Source organism: Papio anubis, chromosome 9, assembly GCF_008728515.1.
Source record: "Papio anubis isolate 15944 chromosome 9, Panubis1.0, whole genome shotgun sequence".
Classification (NCBI taxonomy): Eukaryota; Metazoa; Chordata; class Mammalia; order Primates; family Cercopithecidae; genus Papio; species Papio anubis.
In genome coordinates this window covers 75,715,450-75,740,393 of record NC_044984.1, presented here as the reverse complement: position 1 = coordinate 75,740,393, position 24,944 = coordinate 75,715,450, and the positions used below count along the sequence as shown (strand labels likewise).

General features: G+C 33.7%; 1 protein-coding gene across 26 annotated transcripts in view; it reads left to right on the top strand.

Moving 5' to 3' along the window:
- PPFIA2 (PTPRF interacting protein alpha 2) overlaps window positions 1-24,944 on the top strand; it is a 508,974-nt gene that overhangs the window by 319,572 nt on the left and 164,458 nt on the right. For 24 of the 26 annotated variants that reach the window (XM_031651089.1, XM_031651095.1, XM_031651091.1 and 21 more), the window contains one exon: window positions 4,551-4,625. The exons of the other annotated variants lie outside the window; for them this stretch is intronic. In XM_031651089.1, coding sequence (XP_031506949.1) covers window positions 4,551-4,625 — 75 coding nt within the window. The remainder of the gene's footprint in view (window positions 1-4,550; window positions 4,626-24,944) is intronic. 26 annotated transcript variants of the gene reach the window in all.

Sequence of the window (24,944 nt, the reverse complement as noted above, 5' to 3'; positions counted from 1 at the left end):
TCAAATAAGTTCTACTGACATATATAAACCAATAGGATGATAATATTCTTTGGAGATTAGGATGGCTTATGACATGATTTCAATTTTGTGAAATTTCAAAGACTGAACTTACAAAAATCAATAAAGCTTTAGGAGTTAGAGTAGAAATTGGGACACTTCATTGTAAAGTATCTGACAAGTTCTGAGCATTAAAATCCAAACTAGGGATTATTTCTGAGTTATATATAGTTTTTAAGCATGCAGACATTTTTGTTCTATTTAATATTTATATACATTTATATTTTTATCATTGGTATTCAGATGTTCTGAGAACAGGGGATTATGTGGAATGTGTATGTAAGGATAATTATAATTCTGCCTTCTAGAGTATTAAGAAGAAATTGTATCTCATTTTTATTTTAGCAATGAGAGATGACTAGTATAAGAATTATTTTGAATAAAACAGAAATGAATATTATATAAAAATTCTTGCTAAATATGACATCAAATAATTATTTAATATTCAACATTTAGTTTCATATTATATTTCCTCTTTTTTATAAAAGTGCTAAGAATTTGCAAGTGTTTATATGTATAGAATTTTTAGTATGTGTCAGACTCCATGGCAGATGTTTGACACACAGAGATAAATAAGATATTCTCATTATGACTGAGAAGTTCAGTGTTAGTGCTAGGAATTCACATATCAATGAAAAACAATTCAAAAAAGACGTATTTCTATCACAATATGTAGTCACAGAAAAGGTTATGACTGTGTGATTAATGACAAAGACAAGGATGTCTTCAAGAAAAGGTGGCATTTGATCTAGGTATTAAAGAATGATTAAGGGTTTTTTAAGCACAGAAATACGCTCTAAGCAGCAGGACCCACACAGAAAATAACCCAAAACTGTAAGAAGAGAAGGACCTGTTCAGAGAAAATTCAAGAGTTTTAAATGACTTAAATGAAGGTACTAGAGAATGTATGATTTGAGATGTTTCCTATAAGCATTCCCATATCACTTAAGTGAGGGATGCTCCTACAAATAATGATTATTTATCAGAATAGAGGTAATAAACAGCGTTTAAGACAAATAACCTGGTCATGTGAGTACATTTAAGAAGAAAATGGCCGTTGTACAACTTAATCTAGAAATAATTTACTTTATAGAAGTTCAGTGGGTTTAGCGCAACTAAATGAGTTGTTCTATTATATGGCCATAGGAGCTGTAATAATATGTATTAACTCACCAGAGGTATCCTGAACATTGGTGAGTTCAGGGACAACTGGACTGATTATCAACAAGTAATGCTCAGCGGCCTAAAGAAGACATGTTATGAGTTAGGGGGTTAGGGTTAGGGTTAGGGTTAGGGTTAGGGTTAGAGTCAGACAGATCTGGACAAGTGACTTGATCATTCATTCTCAAAGCATCAATTACCTCTTATCTTGAATTAAGATAATACTAGTACTGACCTCAGAGTTGTCATGAGGATTAGATATGATCTGATATGCAAAGCTTTCAGCTAGTGCTTAGCATATGGCAAGTTCTCAGTGGACATTTATGAATATTGTTATTAACAGGAGTAAATATCAGCATTTGATAAAACTTTCAAACCAAGTAAAAATGTTGGTATTATTCTTGATCCAGATGCTTGTTTAAAATAGCATTTCATTTAGTTATCAAGGAACTCATATGTGTCTAAGTGCCTTCCCAGACAATTTCCCTAAGAGTAACTCACAGCTTCTCACAGGGATGAGGAGGGATGCGGATATAGATATGTAAACAAGTAATACTATATATATAGAAAGTCAGAAAAAGATGCAATTAACCATACCTTGGGAACAAGAAACAAACAACTTTATCATAGAAGGATTAGTACATATGCAGAACTAAATAAACTCTACAAAAATTGAGCATAGCTATAGATAGTTGCAGTGATTCATAATTTTCATTATTAATGTCCAATTATTTATATAGCCACTAAATTGTAGAATGAGAACTATAGTTGTGAGAAAATATAGTTGTGTTTTTCAATTACTCAGAGATCATTGACTATTAAAAAAAAAACCGTATCAGACATGTATAGGAAATGTAAACCAAAACAAATTAAATATATATACCATCCTTATATATTTTCATTATCAAATATCTCTGTGTCAAAAATGAATTAGAGCTTCTGGTCTGAGGAGATTTCCTCAAAAATATTTTCTGTTGTAGGAGTGATAATTCCCCAAATGCAACCCGGCCATACATTAATTTCAGTTTGCATTATTGATATTCACAGCAGCAATTTTTAAATTTATAACATAACTCAAAATATATTCAGAATTTTTTTTTATTTTCTTGTAAAATAGTTTTAGATTTATTACTTCGTGGACAACATAATCTCAATTTGTAAACCACTATTCTAAATATATGATAAATTATTATTTTATTTTCATATTATTGGGTAAATATGATAATTTTTATTCTTTAAAAACTCACTATAATGAAAATATAAACGCTTAAATTGTAGTAAATAGAAAACAGTTTGGAATAGTTCTAAGAGTTTAAGTTTAGCAAAAGAAAGTCAGAAAGATATTTTAACCTACCACATAAGCTAGATTCAACCATTTCTTACATGATGTAAATGACTTAGAGAGATTTTAATGTGTCAATATTTTAAAATATGGTAACTTCCTCTCTCTACAGCAGTTTCAGTGTGATATGATCAAGCTTGTGTATGGTGAGATTATTACCATATTTAGATTGCTTCTTATTGCTGTTCTCATTAACCAGGTTTACTAGGCCTTCTTCAGAACACCAGTATTTTACAGTTGGTATTTTAGAATATGGGAATCCCCGGTAAACATCACACGTCTGTTGAAACGTTTTTTGATATATGCATTCCACACATCAGCTGTCCTGCTCATTTTCATGGCTTCAGGATATTTGCTGCTTTTTCATGTATTCAAAATTCATAAAAAAGCATTCTCCAAATCAAATCATCAAATATTTCCTGCTATGTAACTAGTGTTTGGTTATTAATCAGCATTAATTCTATGTATTTGTTAACAATTGGATATTTGTCTAACAGGAATGATACTTGGCAGTTAATCTCTAGCTCAATATGATGAAAGAGCCTGTGCAACTGTTTTAGGCATCAAGTCTCCATTTATGTGTGTATTACTGTTTTTAGAGAATTTGAGCATAATAAAATATAATTAATATTAAAACCCCTACTTGGATATTTTTATTGCTGATTCATGGTCTGTTTCAGGAATTAAATGCATCCATTCATCTGAATATATGTGGTATCATAATACAATACTAAAATGTGATTTAGATTTTTTAAAATTCTTAATTAGATTCTAGGATAATAAGTCATTACTGACTTTTTGTTTGTTTGCTAACTGGAAAAATAATATTATAATTCCAACTTAAATTTGTTTATGTATCTGGGTTTTTACATATTTTATAAATTTAATCTCTATTCCCAGTTAAATCTTATTAGAGGAGAAAAATACCATTTATTAAAATATACTGTCAGTAAGTTAACAAAATGAAAGCTCATAGGAATATAATTATATATTGAAATACATCTTAACTGCACAAATACTATGGCATTCCCATGAAAAATCTATGTTAATTTATAAATAATTGAAAACCCACCATGAATTGCATCTTAAGTTAAAGCTATAAAGTTTTTTTGATTTTTTAGGTAAAATTAAACTGCTGTGGTCATTCATTTTAATTCAGCAATATTTATTTCTATGAATTGTTATATATATAATACATTTATTTAATATATATATCAAGACATATCTATAGATCTAAACATATAACAACTAAAACAATTTTAGAAGTTCTAAGAAAGCAAGGATCAAAGAAATACTTCTTTGAGTTTCAGTTATGTAAGAAGCAAGTATAAATTATGACTTTCAAACTAAAATATACAGAGATTTTGGTTCTATAAAATACAATGGTTTAACCTTTGGTATCTGAAAGTTAGTTGGAAATTCCAAAATACTTAAATACTTTACAGTTCCCCAAAAACAAAATAGACCTCTAATTCATAGAAAACATAGAAGCAAAGAACACTCAGGTTTTAAAAGGCCTTTCCTTCAGGCAAATTATTTTTGAAGTTAGATACTATTTACCAAATGAAAATTTACTTATTATTTTACAGAAGTAGAGAAAAAGGTGGGGTATTTTTTTTTTCCTATTTGTCACACTTAGTCAGTGACTATTTTTCAGATGAATTCATAATATACTTTTAAACTTTGTATTCGCTTACTATGAATCAGAATTCAGAGCAAGACAAGTCAATCTCCAGCCCCACCTGAAGCTCTATGAGGGAACTACCAAAAGGATTTGCTTACAAGGAAATCCCTTGATACAGTGACAATACGAGGTGGCAATGCATTCATTGTATTTTTGCCTAGTTTAGTATTCGGAGCACATAGGGATATAAATACTTCTTTAATAATTTGCCAAATTGACTGTCTCTGATGATGTTAATGATGGATTCGGCACAGTTTAATATGTATGGGATGTACATTACTGCACATATTTTGATTTTTCTTCTAGGTAAGGGAGCGACTGAGGGTTTCTTTAGAAAGAGTCTCTGCACTGGAAGAAGAACTAGCTGCTGCTAATCAGGAGGTAACATGCCACACTTTCTCCTCTTTTGAGGTGCAATATCACTGACATTACATCCCTTGTGTTTCACGTCACTTTTATTAATACTGTCACTAAAAATAAATTACATGCTGTCTATGCCATTGAACAAGGCTTGTTGAAATTAGTTACCAGAGTCTTGCCTTCTGCTTTTTGGTTATTTATATGTGTCACTACTAGACAAAAGGAAAATTATCAAGAGCTAGTGACATGCGAGCTAGTGAGATGAAGATTTAGAAAGACTGCAGGCAGAGCGTCAGTCCTTTCAAGAAGGAAAACACAGCTCCAAAATTGGAACACATATCAAATAACTGTTAAACTTAGAAAATGCTACAAATAAAAGTGAACTCCTTAGAGAGATATACTTCTGCTCAGGTCCTGCCTATTCTTATCTTCTAAAAGCACTGTACTCATGTTTAGTGACAGCACTGAATCCACTTCTGCTACTCTTCACAACTCCAAAAAAAGTAATTTCAATCATCTTTTCAAGATTTATAAAGTTATTTTCTCTTTGGAAGATTCTACTTCTCTTGGGTTTTAGTGCACAAATTATCTTGGATAATTAGGCATATATAGAGAGTAAATAAATTTGTTTATATATACATTTATCTGTCTATACATATTTCTCTCTCTATATATATATATATAAAATATATATATAATACCTAGTTTTATCCCTCAAGTATTATTATAGTCTCCTATAGGCAGTGTGGTACATTTGATTGATTTTACATAGATCAAATAACATTTTACCTATATATAGATATATAGAGATAAGCAAATTTAACCTGTGTCAGCCATTAAAATAGTCCCATCTCTCTTTTTCTCTGACATTTATAAGGTTACTTTTTTCCTAGAAGTTTATTCCAGTAATGTAATATTGGTATTATTAGTATTGGACATACTAATATAATTTAGCTAAATCTTCCTACTCTTAAATAAGCAAGGGTAGAGGGGAGGGAATAATGAAGAGGGTTGATTAATGAGTACAAATTTTCTGTTAGATAGAAGAAATATGACCTAGTGTGTGATAGATCAGTAGATTGATTATAGTTAACATTAATCTAATGTACATTTCACAATAGCTAGAAGACAATAATTTAAATGTTCCTTGCAAAAAGTAAAGATAAATAGTTAATGTGGTAGATATTCCAAATAACCTGATTTGATCTTTACACATTATATAAGTGTATCAAATTATCACAAGTACTCCAAAGTATGTACATCTATTATGGATCAATAAAATAAATAAATATAAATAGGTTTATAAAAAGATATACGACTAAGATCAGTAATGATAAGTCCTATAAAGGAATTTATAAAAAGATGATGTTTACATATACATTATGCATACAGACAAATACACAGTTTCAAACCACTCAATAAATCTTGTCAGTATAAACTTCTTTTTTTTTTTTTTTTTTTTTTTTTGAGACGGAGTCTTGCTCTGTTGCCCTGGCTGGAGTGCAGTGGTGCGATCTTGGCTCACTCCAGCCTCCTCCTGCTGGGTTCAAGGGATGCTCCTGCCTCAGCCTCCCTAGTAGCTGGGATTACAGGCACCCACCACCATGCCCGGCTAATTTTTGTATTTTTAGTAGAGATGGGGTTTCACTATGTTGGTCAGGCTGGTCTCGAACTCCTGACCTCATGATCCAACCACCTCAGCCTCCCAAAGTGCTGAGATTACACACATGAGCCACTGCACCCAGCCATTCTTTTGTTCTTTAAAATAAGCTAGATTAATTAAATGAGTGTATATATGCTTTTGTTTGTCCCAGCCATAACAATTTAACCTTTAGAAATAATGGACTTGCAGCTAGAAGGAGAGTAAATTCTATGTGAATTAAAGGCTAGTAGTGTTAAAAGCATAAATGGTGAAATAGCCATTTTTAAAAAGGAAAGAAAGCTTTTTGATGACCAGATTTAGCTTAGTAAACAGGATGGTTTGGAAAAAAAAAAAGAAAAAGAAAAAGAAATAAGAGATTGGTACCTCTTAGTCATAATGGAAGAAAAGAACCTCTGGAGTAATAGGTAATGACAAGAAGTATGCAGTCTTTTAAAGAGATGGGGTTGATAAATTATCTTCAGGATGGGGTGTACTTGTTCCTGGAACTATCGGAGAAAAAATATTAAATGTGTATTCATATTATATTTTATTAATGTTAATTGTGATTTTTATGTGTGATAAAATATACATTCATTTTGGAAGCATTTCTCAAAATATTTCATTGATAAGGGCAAACAAACAAAAAGTTTGGTGACTACTAATATAAAAGCATGGCTTAATATGACCGTGAAAGAGTTTATGTTTGTCATAAACAAAGGTGTGATGAGACCACTTGGCTAAAGTAAGCTGAAATAAAAATGTCCCATAGGCCAGGCGCGGTGGCACACGCCTGTAATCCCAGCACTTTGAGAGGCCGAGGTGGGCGAATCAGGAGGTCAGGAGATTCAGACATCCTGGCTAACACGGTGAAACCCCGTCTCTACTAAAAGTACAAAAAAAAAAAAAAAAAAAAAATTAGCTGGGCGTGATGGCGGGTGCCTGTAGTCCCAGCTACTCAGGAGGCTGAGGGAGGAGAATGGGGTGAACCCGGGAGGCGGAGCTTGCAGTGAGCCGAGATCGCGCCACTGCACTCCAGCCTGGGCGACAGAGGTAGACTCCCCCTCAAAGTGAGGCTCTGAAAATTTGCTCCACAAATAGCAACTAAGTAGTTACTTCAATTATACATAAAATTGAACAGCAACCCTTGAGAACAAAAGTGGAGGAAAGATTTATGACTGTTTCCTGGAATATAGTTTTATCCCTCAAGTATTATTATAGTCTCCTACAGGCAGTGTGGTACATTGGATTTTACATAGATAAAATTTTTACTTCTTTGTGGGGAAAAGAAAGAGAGATCAGACTGTTACTGTGTCTATATAGAAAGACATAGACATAAGAGACTGCATTTTGTTCTGTATTTGAGATGCTGTTAATCTGTAACCCTACCCCCAACCCTGTCCTGGCAAGAGACATGCGCTGTAGTGACTCAAGATTTAACGGATTTTGGACTGTGCAGGGTGTGCTTTGTTAAACAAGTGCCTGAAGGCAGCATGCTTGTTAAAAGTCATCACCATTCTCTTAATCTCAAGTACCCAGGGACACGTACACTGCCAAAGGTCGCAGGGACCTCTGCCTAGAAAAGCTAGGTATTGTCCAAGGTTTCTCCCCATGTGATAGTCTGAAATATGGCCTCGTGGGAAGGGAAAGACCTGATCATCCCCCAGCCTGACACCCGTGAAGGGTCTGTGCTGAGGAGGACTAGTATAAGAGGAAAAAGGCCTCTTGGCAGTTGAGATAGAGAAAAGCATCTGTCTCCTGCCCGTCCCTGGGCAATGGAACATCTCGGTGTAAAACCCAATTGTATGTTCTGTTTACTGAGAAAGGAGAAAACTGCCTTAGGCCTGCTCTTTATGCACTAAAGAGGTTTATGGAGATGTTTGCATATGCATATCAAGGCACAGCACTTTTCCTTAAACTTATTCATGTCACAGAGATCTTTATTCATATGTCTTACTGCTGAGCTTCTCCCTACGATGATCCTATTATCCTGCCACTTCCCTTTTTACAAGATGGTAAAGATAATGATCAATAAATACTGAGGGAACTCAGAGACCGGTGCCCGAGGCGGGTCCTCTGTATGCTGAGCGCTGGTCCCCTGGGCCCACCTTTTCTTTCTCTATACTTTGTCTCTGTGTCTCATTTCCTTTCTCAAGTCTCTCATTCCACCTAAGGAGAAATGCCCGCAGGTGTGGAGGGGCAGGCCACCCCTTCACTTCTTAACATTCCTGTATATCTACTGCAGACTCTTCTGAATGCTTTTTGTTTTGCTTAAAATCATTTGTAAAAATAAGAGTCATTTGCATAAGTAAAAATCATGTCTGTTAGTAATTATTGTGCTCATTATTAACTTCCATATGTTTTGGTTTTGTTGTTGAGTTTAACTAATGTCCATGGGTCTTGACTTGAATCCCTCTTTAGAAATTCACAAACCCAGCGATAAAATTAACTTTAGTTTTCTAATAATAAATCGCTTATAAACAGTGATCCTTTTAAGAGAGTAAGTAGGAGAAAAGTCAACTTTAACTTTTTAATAAAATTGATATTTCAAAATTAAATACAAAAAAAAAACAGAAGACACTTGCAGTTTGAGTTCTTGATTCTCTATGGTAACAGCAATTGGTATAAGAAATAACTGTAAATAAAGCATCTTGTATTGGTGGTAACAAGATATATTTAGAAACCTGACCAAACACATTTAGAAAAATTCATACTATTAGCAGCTTTAGGATAAGAACTAGGTGACTTTTGAATGTTGGAGGTAATAACTGAAGAAGATAGTTTTTAAAACAAAGAGCAAATTTTCATGCAAAAGAAAGTTTAAAAAATTATTAAGAGCCAAATGCAAATATATAATATAGATGAAAATAATCAGGAACCAGAGCAAAAGTCCTGCATATGGCTAAATGAGCAAGGAGCTGGAGAAATTTATTTGGTGCTTCAGATTTATTTATTTATTTATTTTTTAGACAGGATCTCACTCTGTTGCCAAGGCTGCAGTGCAGTGGCACGATCAAGGCTCACTGCACCCTCCACGTCTTAGCCTCAGGTGATCCTCAAACTCAGTCTTCCAAGTAGCTGGGACTACAGTTGTGTGCCACTATGCCCAGCTAATTTTTTTTGTATTCTTTGTAGAGATGAAGTTTTGCCATGTTGCTCAGGCTGGTCTTGAACTGCAGGGGTCAGTCTGCCCAACTTGGCCTCCCAAAGCACTGAGATTTCAGGTGTGAGCCACCACACCCGGCAATATTTCTGATTTTAAATTAAATTTGAAATGTATTTACAAGTGTCCCTTAACACTCCAATCTATTTGTTTTCTGAGTTCATGTTGCCATCTTGAAGAGTAAGGGTGCCACATTATGATAATCTGCTTGGTTCCTGAGTTTCTGGTTGTTTTTTTTTTTTTTTTTTTTTTTGAGACGTGAGTCTCTGGGCTGTGTCACCCAGGCTGAGTGTAGTGGCTGATCTCGCTCACTGCAAGTCTCACTTCCCAGGTTCAGGCCATTCTCCTGGGCTCCCAGCCTCCGAAAGTAGCTGGGACTACAGGCTCGCCACCACCGCTAGTTTTTTGTATTTTTAGTAGAGACGGGTTTCACTCATGTTAGCCAGGATGGTCTCGATCTCCTGACTCCTGATCCGCCCGCCTCGCCTCCCAAAGTGCTGGGATTACAGGCTTGAGCCACCGTGCCCGGCCGAGTTTCTGGTTGTTATAGTGACCGTTTAGATATAAAACCTTATCCAAATGTTTTTCTCTGAATTCATTCAATTCCCAAATTCAGAATGGAGAATTAAGAAAACAGATTTAGATAGTGAATGATATCTTGATATATTCATACATACACATATATGCATATGTAGAATCTGAAAAGACTATACAGTTTATTCTATCATCATTATATCATTTTAATAGACTTTATTCTCTCATCTATATATCATTATTATATATGGAGAGAGGCCCGCTCTCTCTCCCCACACACACCTACCACTTGTCTTATTCTCACAGATGGGTTTGGAGTTATCACCTCTTAATATCTTTTCTTTATATAATCTGTTTCATAGATCCCTCATCTATTCTTCCCAGACATCCAGGAATTCAACCATGACTTCTGTAGAAAAGAAACTAAAATCTATAGTTAAAGGTGTATGCACTACTCTGAGCCCCACAAAAGATTTCAGACATCCCTTTGGCATTTCCACAGGGCTTTGTTAATGATTATATAGATTATTCTCTCCTACAAATTTCCAGCAGAGGGGCCAGTGCGAGCTGAAATCTAGTTCAGGGTTTGCTAATCCAGACACGCACGGGAGGACATAGCCACCTGTAGGGAGTACATTTTCTAACTTACACAAAAGTGCCTTATGCTCTGATGGGCCTGAATTGCCACCTAGTTTTCCTGATGTCCTCTTAGATTCTATATGGCACATTAATGTAATGAAGTGAGTCGTCTCATTAAAAAGAATACAAAACCACTATGTGTTCTTTTCTGGAAAAAGCCCCCAAACATTCTGCTATGTGAAAAGAATGAAATTGCATAGAATAATCTCAATATTTTTCAAATATAAATAATAATAATAATTCATTATTACAGGAATAAAAAAGTTTTAGATATAAATACCAAACTCTAATTATTTGTTTTCTCCATTATTTGCAAGTATATAGACCATATGTGTCTGTAGTGTTTGAATTTTTAATAACTTTTCATTATTCTTATACACAAATAAAATAATAAAGTCGTTTTAGAGTCAGATTTTATTGTCCATAATGACATTAATACTAGATCATTTTATGGAGCACTTAATAGTAATCATAGTTAATGTTTACTGAGGGATTTAAATCCCTCAGTACATGCTAAATACATATATGTCAGTACACTAATGCTGGCAGGTGCATACTATTATTTTACAAATGAGACCAGAGAAGTTATTTCTCCTAATGTGCTACTATTCCCTCCTACTTGAAAATGTAGTTATCTTTGAATTTGTCTTAACTCTCTGCTTTCAATTGTTTCAATTTATGTATATAATTGTGTCTATAATGTTCCCCATATCTTTTTACTCTCATCTTTTTTCATATGTATTAAAATTGCAATAGTTCAGGTCTTCATGCATACTCACCTGAAATATTACAGTAGGCTTTTATCTGTTCTTATCGCTTCTCTCTTTTGCTGTATAATTCTGCAAGGTTAAACTTGCTAAGTGAAGCCCCAATTATAATGATTACTTTTGTAATATGTTCTCATCTATAATATATACATATATATATGATATATGCCATATTAATACATTGATAACATAATGATATATTATGTTTTATTAATATATGTTAACAATGTAGTGATATATGGTACATAGACTTGTAACATGCCATCAAAAATTTCTTCAATGTTCCTAACCTACAGATTCTACTTTAACTCCACCACCCCTGCTGCTCTACCTGAGTCATTCTAAGGCCTTGTTAAGTCATAGAGTGTATTGTTTTAAAGAAGCCAACATTTTTCCTGACTATAAATCTTACTGATGCTAAGGTCTTTCCTGGAATATCTCCACAAGCCCAAATCACTCATTGAAAACATATTTCCCTATTTAAGCTGAAGCTCAGATGTCACCTCTTTAATGAACTATTTTATAATTCTTTGCCAATAGGCTCCTTAATTTAAGTGGCTAAAGCTCATTGCTTCAGCCTGTATTATGACTGTTTAATAAGTATTAGGGTTAATTTTATACTTGTGTAAGCTATGTCATTAGTTTACTGAAAAAATAGACTTCATCTCTCTCCTTTATGTTTATTTCACTCAGTAACAGTGATATGAACCTCTTGATCAATATATATTTGTCAAATTGCGTTATATACACTTCATTCTGACTAGTGTTTTCATGTTGTTCCTTGACTATTCTCTTAATGAACCATTTGAACAACATTCGGTATGCTCAATAAACAGCAATATGTTGATCATAGGTATCAAATGAACAAGTTGTTTCTTCTTTCAATTTAATTAATGAATCTCTGTCATGTGCAGAAAATTTTGAGAGTCTCTGAAAGGAAGAAATGGAAAGAAAGAAAATAAATGAAGCATTAAGTAAAATTTCATGTAACTTGCCCTCTCTTGAAAGAAATAGACATATACACGTATTACTAAGATGTAATTTAGTGCAAAATAATTAAATACAAAATACAGGCACAAGCAAAATACAGAAGGGAACAGAGAAGAAGGGTATTCTGTGCCAAAGGATCGGAGAAGACTTCTACCTAAAAGTACAGCGTTTGAGCATATCCTTGAAGGAAGGCTATGATTTGACTTCAAAACCGTGGGAAGTATTTCAGGCTGAGGAGACAGAATGATTAAGAAAATCCGAAACTGCCTGTTTCGAGAATAAGGAATGTTGCATTAATAAGAGTCAGGGTATGAAAAGATACAGAAGAGGAGGGTAAAGAGGTTGATGGGATCCAGATTCTGGAGGGCTAAAAATTTGTAGATTTTATGCTTTATGAAATGAGAAAGCACTAAAGGTAATATTATGGTTTTTTTCCTGTTTTTTTAAAATAATTTTTGGCAAAGTGAAAACCATTAAAGGTATGTTTTTGTGTGTCTTTTTGTAAAAGGTTTGTTTTTGGTAAAGTGTAAGATTGAGGTGGCAAAGAGCTGGAAAGTTGGCATAATTTGATACGCTTGGTTAGCATACTAATCCATGTGATTTTAATCATGGTACTTCAACAAATACTTATTGGGTATCTTCCATTTGCCAGATGTTTCATTAAGTACTGGGTATAAATATGTTAACCAACTCATATGTGTAAAAAGTTAGTTCTGGTCGAGAGTGGTGGCTCACACTTGTAATCCTAGCAGTTTGGGAGGGTGAGGTGGGCGGCTCATGAGGTCAGGAGTTCAAGACCAGCCTGACCAACATGGTGAAATCCCATCTCTACTAAAAATACAAAACTCATCTGGGTGTGGTGACACATGCCTGCAATCCCAGCTACTCAGGAGGCTGAGGCAGGAGAATCACTTGAACCCGGGAGGTAGAGATTGCAGTGAGCTGAGATCGTGCCACTGCACTCCAGCCTGGGTGACAGAGTGAGACTCTGTATTGGAAAAAAAAAAAAGTTAGTTCTGCTCTGAAGGCCAGTATGTGAGATAGACCTGTCAAAAAGTAATTATAAGCTGGGTGTGTTGGCATATATGTGAAATCCCACCTACTCATTACACTGAGGCAGGAGGATCACTTGAACTCAGGAGTTTGAGACCAGCCTCAGCAACAAAGCGAGACCCCATCTATTTGTTAAAAAGCAATTATAAGGAAGAGTTAGTATTTAATGTGTACAGAATTTCAGTTTGGGAAGATGAATGAAGTTCTAAAGACGGATGGTGGTAATGGTTGCTTAACAATGTGAATGTATTTTATGCCATTGAGTAGTACTTAAAGGGCACACTTAAAAATGATTAAAAAATACTATTTTATCTTGTTTTATCGCAGTAAATGTAATTATAATACAGTATGACTAATGTGAAAATAAAAGTCGGTACAAGGTTTAGTAATATTACCAAAGGGTGGAATTCATTGTAGGAGTATGAATAGGAAGAACAAATGGTGCTACAAAAGTGACTATAAAGAGCTCACCAGATGGACTTGGAGGAAGAAAATGGAAGCAGGTAGAGGTAGGATTGGGGAGGAGGCGACAGAGAGAGGCAGATCTGAGTGGGGGTAGCTAGAGCTAGGCTTTGTCCTGCAGACAGCAGTGAGCCAACAGAATTTTTAGGAAGGGAAGAGATATAATTGGACTTTTGGTTTTATAGACTAATGGTATCTTAAAAAGTTAAAGGTAAAAAATGTATTAGATGGTCAAGGTACTGTGTTTAAAGATAGATTTAAAAGAATCTTCATGATCTTAAAAGAATCAAGGGGACAGTGTCAGAAAATAGAGCACTGAGTAGACCACAGGTATTACTCTGTGTGGCATTTCTTATGTTCTTTTAGTAATGGCAAATATAAATTTTAAAAAACAAAATATTGTAAATAAATACATACATAATGAAAATGTGTTGTAATTCTAGGCCTTTTTCAATGGCCCCACTTAGGCAGATTGGATTGTTAGCATTGAATACATGTTCCAGGCCTTTGTCCTAAAAAAGTGAGCCCAGGCAATTTAGACACAGAAAATACAATAAAGTCTCGGACATTTTTATTTTTGCAGAGCATGTTGTTATTGCTTAAAACTGGAAAGCCACCAAAACCACACACACACAACAAAGGGAAGTATTTATTTATTTTTATTTTTTTGCAGAGTATTGTTGTTATTGCTTAAAATTGGAAAGCCACCAAAAAAAAAAAACCCACACACACACAACAAAGGGAAGTACGAGGGGGAATAAATAGATTACATCCTAACAATGTGTTCCCTTTTATCAGAAACCTGTACACTTTTAAAATTATTTAATTAAGCCAGACGAAATGGATTATTCAGAAGCTCCCATAAAAATTCAATTGACAGACTAATTTGCAGTGAATACACAGGCGTGCTTATTTTAAAAGCCTTTCCACATGATTGCATTATACATAAAAGGAACTGGCAAGTGTAGTTGTAGGCTGAACTATATTTTTTATTGCCTTTACTCTGTGCACGCTTATTCCAACCACTGAATTTACCAACTTTCAATTAGAATTTTCCAAGGAAATTACCAATTATTGTACCTCATCTACAACCAGCTTTATCTCTGAAGTCTATTTTCCTAAGGAAAAATTAAAGAACTTGCATGGGCATATTAAGTACCATTCACATTTAGAAAAATATTGGATCAGGATGATGAAAGAAGCTAGAGACAGCAACACACATTTTGGGGACATTACAGGCCCAAGGATCATGAACATTGCATCACCTACATTATTGCATGTAATCACCCCCAAAATCCTTTGAGTTAGGTTAAGAACTAGTACTCTGTTAAACCCATGGAAATAAATGGAAAACTGGAAAAGGTGAATAGATACAGGCAAAGGTGAAAGCTATTCTAAAAGCAAAGAGACTGGAATGAAGGAAGGAGAGATATGAGACTCAAGCAAGTCAAAAATCACTGAACCAAAAGGGAGACAGCAATAGTGAGATAGCAAGATATTGAGAGAGAGAGAGAGAAAGAGAGAGAGAGAGAGAAAGTTTTAAGCATAGTGATTGCAGGTGTTCAGTGTTTCCTGAAGGCATGGGGGATTATATCTGATATGAAATGATTTCACTTATAGTTAAGAGGTCACTGGAAATGTTTACAGAGATAGTTTCAGTAAACTCTAATGAAAATAGAGTAACTGCAATTAAAAGAATGTATGAGTTCAGATAAAGAAAGAAGGTAATACTCTTGAGAAATTCAGCAACAAAGGGAAAGGAGAGTATAGGCTGATTAATTCCAAACAGTAATGAGTGATAGCCTTATTATAATGGGACAGAATTGAAAATGTTTATAGCCATTGAAAACAAAGCCACAAATGAAGGACATGAAATTAATGATGGCAGCACAGTGGAGGATAACCATAATTTTAAGATCAATGGCAAGGAATAGAACTCCTTACTCTGAGAAATGGAGGAAGGAAAATAGAACACGTAGTATAGTGATGAATGATTTGGAGAGGATTTCTTTTTTTATAAGGGAATCTCCTCAAGGAAATGGGTTATCTGCTAAGGAAAGTGAGAATAGAGTTATTTTTTAGGAACTAAGGATATTATAAATGAGACAACATAGAACACAACAAGGAGCCAATAAGACTAAGCAAAGAAATTTTAGTATGGGATGGTAGAACCAGATGAGGTTCTCATCAAGTTACCCCAGCAAATTAAATAAAAGCCAGTATTTCACAGCTCTTACCAACTGAAACAACATGGATTCTCCCATGGTATTTCCTTATTTAAATTTATAAAGTTATTTTATTCATCATAATTCAAAAGGAAGAGATACAAACATTGAGCTAAAGTTGCCTTTGATTGCTTTGGCCACTTAGAATAAAATCAGTGTTAAAATTTTTCTCTAAAATTTGACACAGGTAAAAATCAGGGAACTTCTGAAATCCATGAATAGTTCAGCTATATTTGAATAGTTTAAAAGAAACTTAAATGGCTGATAATGATCCAGAAAAACATGGAGAAAGTAGATTTTCTGAACAATACTCTATTAAGGAATTTGCCTAGAGGGAAGTAATAGAAATACTCATCTGAAGTTATAAGATCATTTATTTGAAAAATTAATCCAGTGACTAAGTCAGTTTTCTTTTCAAATTAAAACTGCCATATCTGTGAATAGAAAGCTCCACTGCAAAAGCTCTTAAGTTAAATTATTTCAGAATCCTAAAAATAAGAATCATTTCTCTTGAGGGGCCTTTGCAAATTATTCACTTTTGCATTTTTTAATTCTATCTCTTTCTCAGTTCTGTGAGATGAAAGCAGATTTAGTTTTGTATGTCTATCACTGCTTTATAAAAATGATTACTCTCAAAATGACTTTCTAATTTCCTGCATGTTTATGCATGCTACATATTCTAACTCCACTGATTAGCTTATTTTAAATATTAGGAATCATATTAGTAAATTCCATGACCAATTTTCACTTAACATTCGAACAGAAAGTCAGATAAAAGAGGTTTTTTGTTTGTTTTATTAACAATTGAAACAAGTTGCCATGACTAAACTTATCAGATGACAGCACGAGTTTAATGACAATAGTGTTTTCATAGGACAGTGACACCCTTGGAGTTTTGAACTTGTATTCCTTAAAGATAATGCAAAACTCTCTGATGCTATGTTTTTAGCTTGCCTGACAACAGTTGTGAGTTTCCAAAAGACCTACTTATTGGGAAAGTATTATTCCTGTTGGAAATGTATCAATTTTGGTTAGAAAATTGTACAGATTTTAATTTCCTGGAAAAGTTGAATGCTGGTTGAACAATGGATTTTTTTTTTTTTTAATTTTAGATTGGTGAACTAAAAGTTTCAGTGTTGTTAAACCAGTAGTTATTTACAAAGACCTATGATTTCTTATTATACCTCTTGATTATGCTTTATGATGATATTGTATTATAAAGATAAATAAAGAAACTGTAAATTATCCAAGTTATTACCATCAATAGAAAATGTCTCTTTTGCTGTTGATGATTGTATTGTTATAATACAAAGAATCTTTCCCAGACAAAAAAAAATCAAGGTGTCTTGTAACAATACATATTAAAATCCAGCAAAGAAGAGAGGTAACAAAATTGCTGTTTGCTACCTCCACTATTTTTACTAGTTCCAAGTCTTGTGTGAAACAATTATCTAAAATAGGAGTTAAAAGTGTCACCTATTATGTACAAGACATTTGAAGTTTGTTTGCAAATCTTTTCAGACTCTCTCCTATTTTGAATAGAATATTTTCTTTGATCAAAGTATAAGGTTTTTATTTTTTATTTATGGTAGCAGACATAGTTGTTTTATTTTTGAATGTGGAGATTTTGAAATGCTTTTTTTCTCTATTAATAGCAATATGTTTGATATTAACACTTTGATCATAAGCATCATAAATTGACCTATTTTATTTTGCCCATCTTTATTCTTATTAATTTTAAGCTAACATTTTGAGAAAGATTACTTATTGCTTAGAAATTTAGATGAAATATTGAACTTTAGTGAGAGGCAAGATAAAAAGTTATAAAAACAAAGAATATTAACCTTAAGTCAGAAGATTCAAGATTGAGTTATAGATCTATCATTTACTAATTATGTAACATCTGGCAATTCATTCAGCTTCTCTGTGCCTTATTATTTTTAATCTGTGAAATAGAATGTATTAGTAAACTTTGGACCTGTCTTTCAAATAAGTCATGATATTTGGATGAGACAATATACAAGGAAGTACTTTGTAAACTTGACATACTGAAGTTGTATTGCTGTTATTAGACTCAAACGTCAGCATTAGTATTAGTTGAGCAAATGAAAATACTTTTCTGTTGATACTTTGAATGTGATAAAAAATGAAATGATAGTAGTACTTTTTATTTGATATTATACACATGACTAAATCTCCTTTTTTTATTTTTGAAATTTTCTGTTGAATAAGCAAATACATTATTTGTTCATAGAATAATCCTGTAGCACTATATGCATTTTATAAATGATGTTGCAATTCATTTATTCACATATTTGATAAAAATAATAGCATCTACAATTTTAGAGGAGGTTACTGTGTGCTTGGTACTACACTAAGTACTATACCTATGCCCCGAACCCACACACATTTTTTAGTTATCATAATTAACCTATGAGAAAAGGATAATTATTACTAGCATTTTGAAAGTTAAGAAATTGAGTCATATAAAAGCTAAGTGAATTTTTCTGAGTGTTATCACTAGTTGACAGGAATCCATATCCAAGATGTCTGACTTTCAATTTGGGAGTAGCAACTATGTCGCCTGGTCTTTCTCCCAACAATATTTCCTCTTGTATGAAACTGGTATAGTTTCCTTATCTTTCAGTAATTTGAATTTATTGTGATATCTTCATATCTATTATATCTACATGAATTATCTCAAAATTTATAACTCCATTACACTGAAAGAGACATAAAATGTGTAAATTAAAAAAGCATGTATTAAATCAATTAATCAAATTAAGCTACCTTTACAAATGCCAAAAACTTGGATAAAATTTAACATTTAACTCTACATAAAAGATTAATTAAATCATGCAGATATTTACAGATTATTATATCTCAGTATAGACTTTGGTATAAATGACTGAAGTAGTGTCTTGCAATAAATAGCATGAGAACATTAGAGTGGCTACTATGTTTAAATATAGAAAATGTGACACCTCAGGTCATATTAAACAAGATGAAAGGATTTCTGCAGTACCTATTTGTTCACATGTCATTTTTTTTTTTTTTGAGACGGAGTTTTTGCTCTGTAGCCCGGGCTGGAGTGCAGTGGCCGGATCTCAGCTCACTGCAAGCTCCGCCTCCAGGGTTCCCGCCATTCTCCTGCCTCAGCCTCCTGAGTAGCTGGGACTACAGGCGCCCGCCACCTCGCCCGGCTAGTTTTTTGTATTTTTAGTAGAGACGGGGTTTCACCGTGTTAGCCAGGATGGTCTCGATCTCCTGACCTCGTGATCCACCCGTCTCGGCCTCCCAAAGTGCTGGGATTACAGGCTTGAGCCACTGCGCCCAGCCTCACATGTCATTTTTAACAAGAAAGTGCAATAGCTCTCAAGTATTGAAAAATGTGGAAGTTCCAACTAAGTGTACTCTTGGAACACTAAATAAATAAATAAATAAATAAGATGGATGAAAAAGATGTACATTAATTGCCTTAATATTCTAATTGATAATTGACTGCTAATGATTTTACTTTTAAAAAACTTGCTGGCAAAAAAGCAAATATAATTTGATCAGTTGGTATTTACCATATACTATTACCGGAGTTTAGCCAAACTGCAACATCTGAGGGCACAGTCCTCCATAGGACCTTCCTCACTTCTGATACCAACTGTAAGTTCAGGAAATTCTCAGATCCACCCTTAGGTTCAGTAAGTCACTAGAAAGTCTCACAGAACTCACTGAAATCTATTATATTACAGTCATGGTTTATTGCAGGTAAAGATTACAGGTCAAAATCAGCTGAAGCAAGAGAAACAAAGGGCAGAGTCCAAGATGGTTCCAAACACAGAGCTTCTGTTATCCTCAGGACATATTACCCTTCTAGAATTGACACACCAACCAAGGAACCTGAATCAGTCTTTGATGTTTGAAGCTTCAATTAGGGTTTCATTACATAAGCATGATTGATTAATTACCTGTTTGATTCCTCACAGCTTTGAAGTTGGGAGAGAAAGCTCCCTAAATCATCTAGTTGGTCAAACTGGCATACTTGTCCCTCAAGCTGGATTATCAGGTATAGTCAGCCCCACCTTAAAATAACACTTCTATTGGGTATGACAAGATTATCTCCTTAAGGCTGAGGGCAAAACCCTGAACCTCTTTTGGTTCATGTCAAATTCTTTACCACACAACTATAAATCATCTTAATTTGTTTTAATGGAAGATTTTTACAAATGTTAGTGCTGATGATCTCTCATATTATGAATTAATAACATGTTGATAAAGCCAAAATGGTATTTTTCACTTAGAAAACAGTGTCATTGGGAGATAAGGAAGAAAATAACTTACAGTAGAATCAGAACATGTGTTGTGGAAGTTTTGTAAAGCCAGTGCAGAGAGAGAGAGAGTCTTTTAAAAGAAAATTACAAAACAAATAATACTGTAGGGGCTGGGTGTGGTGGCTCATGCCTGTAATCCCAGCACTATGGGAGGCCAAGGTGGGCTGATCACGAGGTCAGGAGTTTGAGACCTTAGAGACTATCCTGGTTAACATGGTGAAAAACCCCTCTCTACTAAAAAAAAAAAAAAAATTAGCCGGGCGTGGTGGCACAGGCCTGTAGTCCCAGACACTCGGGAGGCTGAGGCAGGAAAATCACTTGAACCTGGGAGGTGGAGGTTGCAGTGAGCCTAGATTGCGCCACTGCACTCCAACCTGGGCGATAGAGTGAGACTTCGTGTCAAAAAAAAAAAAAAAAAGAATAAATAAATAAATAAATAAAATACTGTCATTAGCAAGTTTAGGAAACGCTACTAGTGTTTTTGAGGCATGAGGCTGAGTCAGTTATATTTATTTAAGTGCTCTTCTATCATTCTCAGGAAGCTCCAACCACTTACTTACATTTCCTTGCCTTCAAGTTTGTGTATCCCCACATTATGAGGTTATTGCTGTTATAAACAGTGAAAATGTATTGAGATCTTGCGATTATCTAATCACCTTTAAAGCAGGGAGTACTGTCACCACTTTAAAGATGCAGAAAATACGGCTCTAAAGCTTAAAGTAATTCACCTGAATCACAGTTAGTAAATGCCTGAGCCATTTCCCTTTTCTTGGATGTATTCACTTCTTCCAATCTCTCCTTTTGAAATCTTTTCCCCAGGTTTCGGTTAATCAATGCTTACTCCAAGAAGCATACTTTTTTATGTATCCATGAAATTAAATGGATTTGCACCCGTACTGATATGTCTATTGTATCCAGAACAAGTGGGCTGAGGGACATATAAATACACTGTCTGGGTTAAAATACCTGTCACAGATGGCACTACTTCCAGCCAGCAAGTATTATAGGGAGCTAAAAAACATAAAGAAAACTTTTAGGGGCAAGATCAGGAAGTAGCACACATGACTCTTACTTACATTCCATTGAACAAAACTTGGTCTCACATCACTCTAAGCTGTAAAAGAGATGAGGACATGCAATCTCTATTTTCATGGCCATATACAAAATTCTATTGCTAAAGAATGGGAGAATGAATATTAATGTGTAAAAAGTAGACTCTAGAACACACAAAACATAAAGAGTGCTTGGAATTTATTAAAGAATTTAATAAAGTAATATAAAATGTATATGTAAATATCAGTAGTATTTCCACACCAGCAATAAATAGAAAGCATTAGCGAAAAGCGTATTTCATTCAAATAATTGTAGAGATAGATATATGGATGTATTTTATATGTAAACATTGAATCGTGTAGAAATTTTCAGCTAAAATAGCAAATCCTATTGTTTTAGGAAATACAAAAAGTCCTAAATACATGGAAACAAAAGTTACATTTTTGTGTCTGGAGCTAGATATTGTAAAGGTATCTATTTTTCCCAAGTTATTTTATAGGTGTAATTCAATCAAAATTCTAATATGGATTTGAGATCTAAATAAAATAGTTCTGAAGTTTCCTTATAAAATAATGATGTAAAACATTTAATAATATTATGAAAATTAAAGCTTGTTGAGTATGGAGTTTTCCTAGAATGCACAAATATTAAAATATATTTTAAAGTTTTTTACCACTTTGATTAAGTTTATTGCTAAGTATTTGATTCTTTTCATTGCTATTATTAAGGGTGTTGTTTTCTTAATTTCCTTTTTATATTGTTGTTTGTGTGTGGAAATGCAACTGATTTTTGAATGTTGATTTTTTATTCTGCAATTTTACTCTTTTGTTTATTAGTTGTAACTGATATTAGTTATAACAGTGAGCCTTTACAGTTTTTTTATGTCTGTGGTCATGTCATTTGCATACAGATTATTTTACTTCTTCCTTTCCAATTGTTTGCTTTTTATATTCTTTCCCTAATTGCTATGGCTAGGACTTCAGTGCTGTGTCGAAAAGAAGGAGTAAAAGTGGGCATCCTTTTCTTGTACTGGATTTTAGAAGGAAAACTTTTAGTTTTTCCTCATGGATTAAGATGTTAGCTATGTACTTTTCATGCATGATCTTTATTGTGCTGAGGTAATTTTATTCAATACCAATTTTGTTGAGAATATTTTTCATAAAGAGATGTTGAACTTTTTCAATTGCCTTTTCTGCATCTGTTCAGATAATTCTGTTTCTAAAAAAATGTGCTAATGTGTTGTATCATATTGATTGATTTGTGTATGTTAAACTATCCTTGCATTCCAGAGATAAATCTCTCTTGGTCATGGTATATGATCTATTTAATGTTCTGTTGCATTGGGTTTGCTAGTATTATATTGAGGATTTTTGCATGTTTGTTCATCAGAAGTACTGGCCTGTAATTTTGTTCTCTTGTAGTATCTTTGATTTTGGAATTAGGGGATCCTGACCTTTAAAGTGTTACTGCTTCTTCTATTTTTTGGAAGATCTTAAGATGAATTGATATCAATTCCTCTTTCAGTGTTTGGTAGAATTCATCTGTGAAGCCATTTGTTTATGGACGTATTTGGGTTGCTTTATTACTGATTCAATACCCTTATTTTTTATTTTTCTGTTCAGATTGTCTATTTCTTTTTGATTCAGTGTTGGCAGATTGTATGTTTATTGGAATTTATCCATTCCTTCTAAGCTCTGCAGTTTGCTGGGGTATAATTGTTCATAGTAGTCCCTTATGATCCTTTTTATTTTTTAGGCATTCATTGTAATGTCTCCTCTTTCATGTCTGATTTTATTAAATTTATTAATTTTGGGGACCAGAAGCAGAAAGCTATGGCTTGAATACATCTCCCAAAATTCATAGGTTTGAAACTTAATCCCAGTGCAGTGTTAGGAGGTAGAGCCTAATGAGTGGTGATATGGTTTGGCTCTGTCCCCACCCAAATCTCATCTTGAGTTCCCACGTGTTGTGGGAGGGACCCAATGGGAGGTAATTGTATCATTGGGGTTAGGTCTTTCCTGTATTGTTCTTGTGATAGTGAATAAGTCTCATGAGATCTGAGGGTTATCATAAGAGCTCCTGTATGAACTCTCTGCCTGCTGCCATCCACGTAAGAAATGACTTGCTTATCTTAATGAGTAGCCCCTCACTCCCTTCCATCTGTAGTAATTTCTTTAGCAAATGGTTGCTTGGCCACATTTTTTCACATTTTACCTGCCCATGCTGTGAATTTTCCAAGGTTTTTCACTCTACTTTCCTTTTAATTGTAAATTCAGCCCTTAAGACAATCCTTTTCTGTCACACTTCACTGTAAGCAGTTAAAAGTAGTCACGCAGCAGGGTGAATGCTTTGCTACTTAGATATTTCTTTCACCAGATATCATAGTTCCTCATTCTTAAGTTCTTCATTCCATGAAGTCCAATAATATAGACACAATTCTATTAGTCTTTGCAGAGGTGTAACAGGATGGCATTTACTTTAGTTTCCAATACCTTTTTTCTCATTTCCATCTGAGATCTCATGAAAATTTTATATATATATATATGTATATACCTGTTTATATAATCACCTTCCTGCCTCTAGAGACAGTTCTAGACTTAAAGTCTATTTTGTGTGATATAAGCATAGCCATCCCTATCTTTCTTTTGATTATCATTTGCGTGACATAGCTTTCATGCTTTACCATTTGCATGACATAACTTTCTTCAGCTCCTCATTTTCAAACTATGTGTGTCTTTATATGTAAAATGAATCTCTTATGAAAAATAAACCACTGGATCTTGTTTTATTATTTTTCCCTCTAAATCCATTCAGCCGTGCTATGCCTTTTGATTGGTGATTTTAATTCATGTATAGTTAAAGTAATTATTGACAGGTGTGGAATTGCTAATTTCATTTTATTAATTGCTTTCTATATATTTTGCCATTGATTTCTCTCTCTGCTCTCTTACTGTCTTCTTTTTAATTAGACAGTTTTTTTGTAGTTATTTACTTTGATTTTTTTCTTCTTATATTTTTTGTGTTTATTATGGGCATTTTATTTGTGGTTAGCTCAAAGCTTTCATAAAATATCTTGTAGTTACAAAAGTCTTTTTTACATTGATAGCAACTTAACTTCAATGGAATACAAAAATAAATTTCACCCCATAGAAGGAGAATATTGCAAATGCAATTGGCATTTAAATTTAAACTGTTTTTTTTTCCTGTGTTATCTCAACTGTTTCCATTTTAATATTAACCAACATCATTATATTATCTGAATCTCTGCTATTTAGACATGAGTAGACAAAATAGCATGTGAAAAAAAACACATTATCACTATCAAATAATTTCATTTTCAGGGGTAATTTTTTCTTTGTACTGATGTAAAGGAAATTAGAAACAATGTATAAACCTAAAAATCAGGAATTGTAGTTATAGTTCTGACTTTAACTGTACCACTTGAACATTTTTTTTTTTCCTTAAAAAGATAGACAAGAACCACTAGACT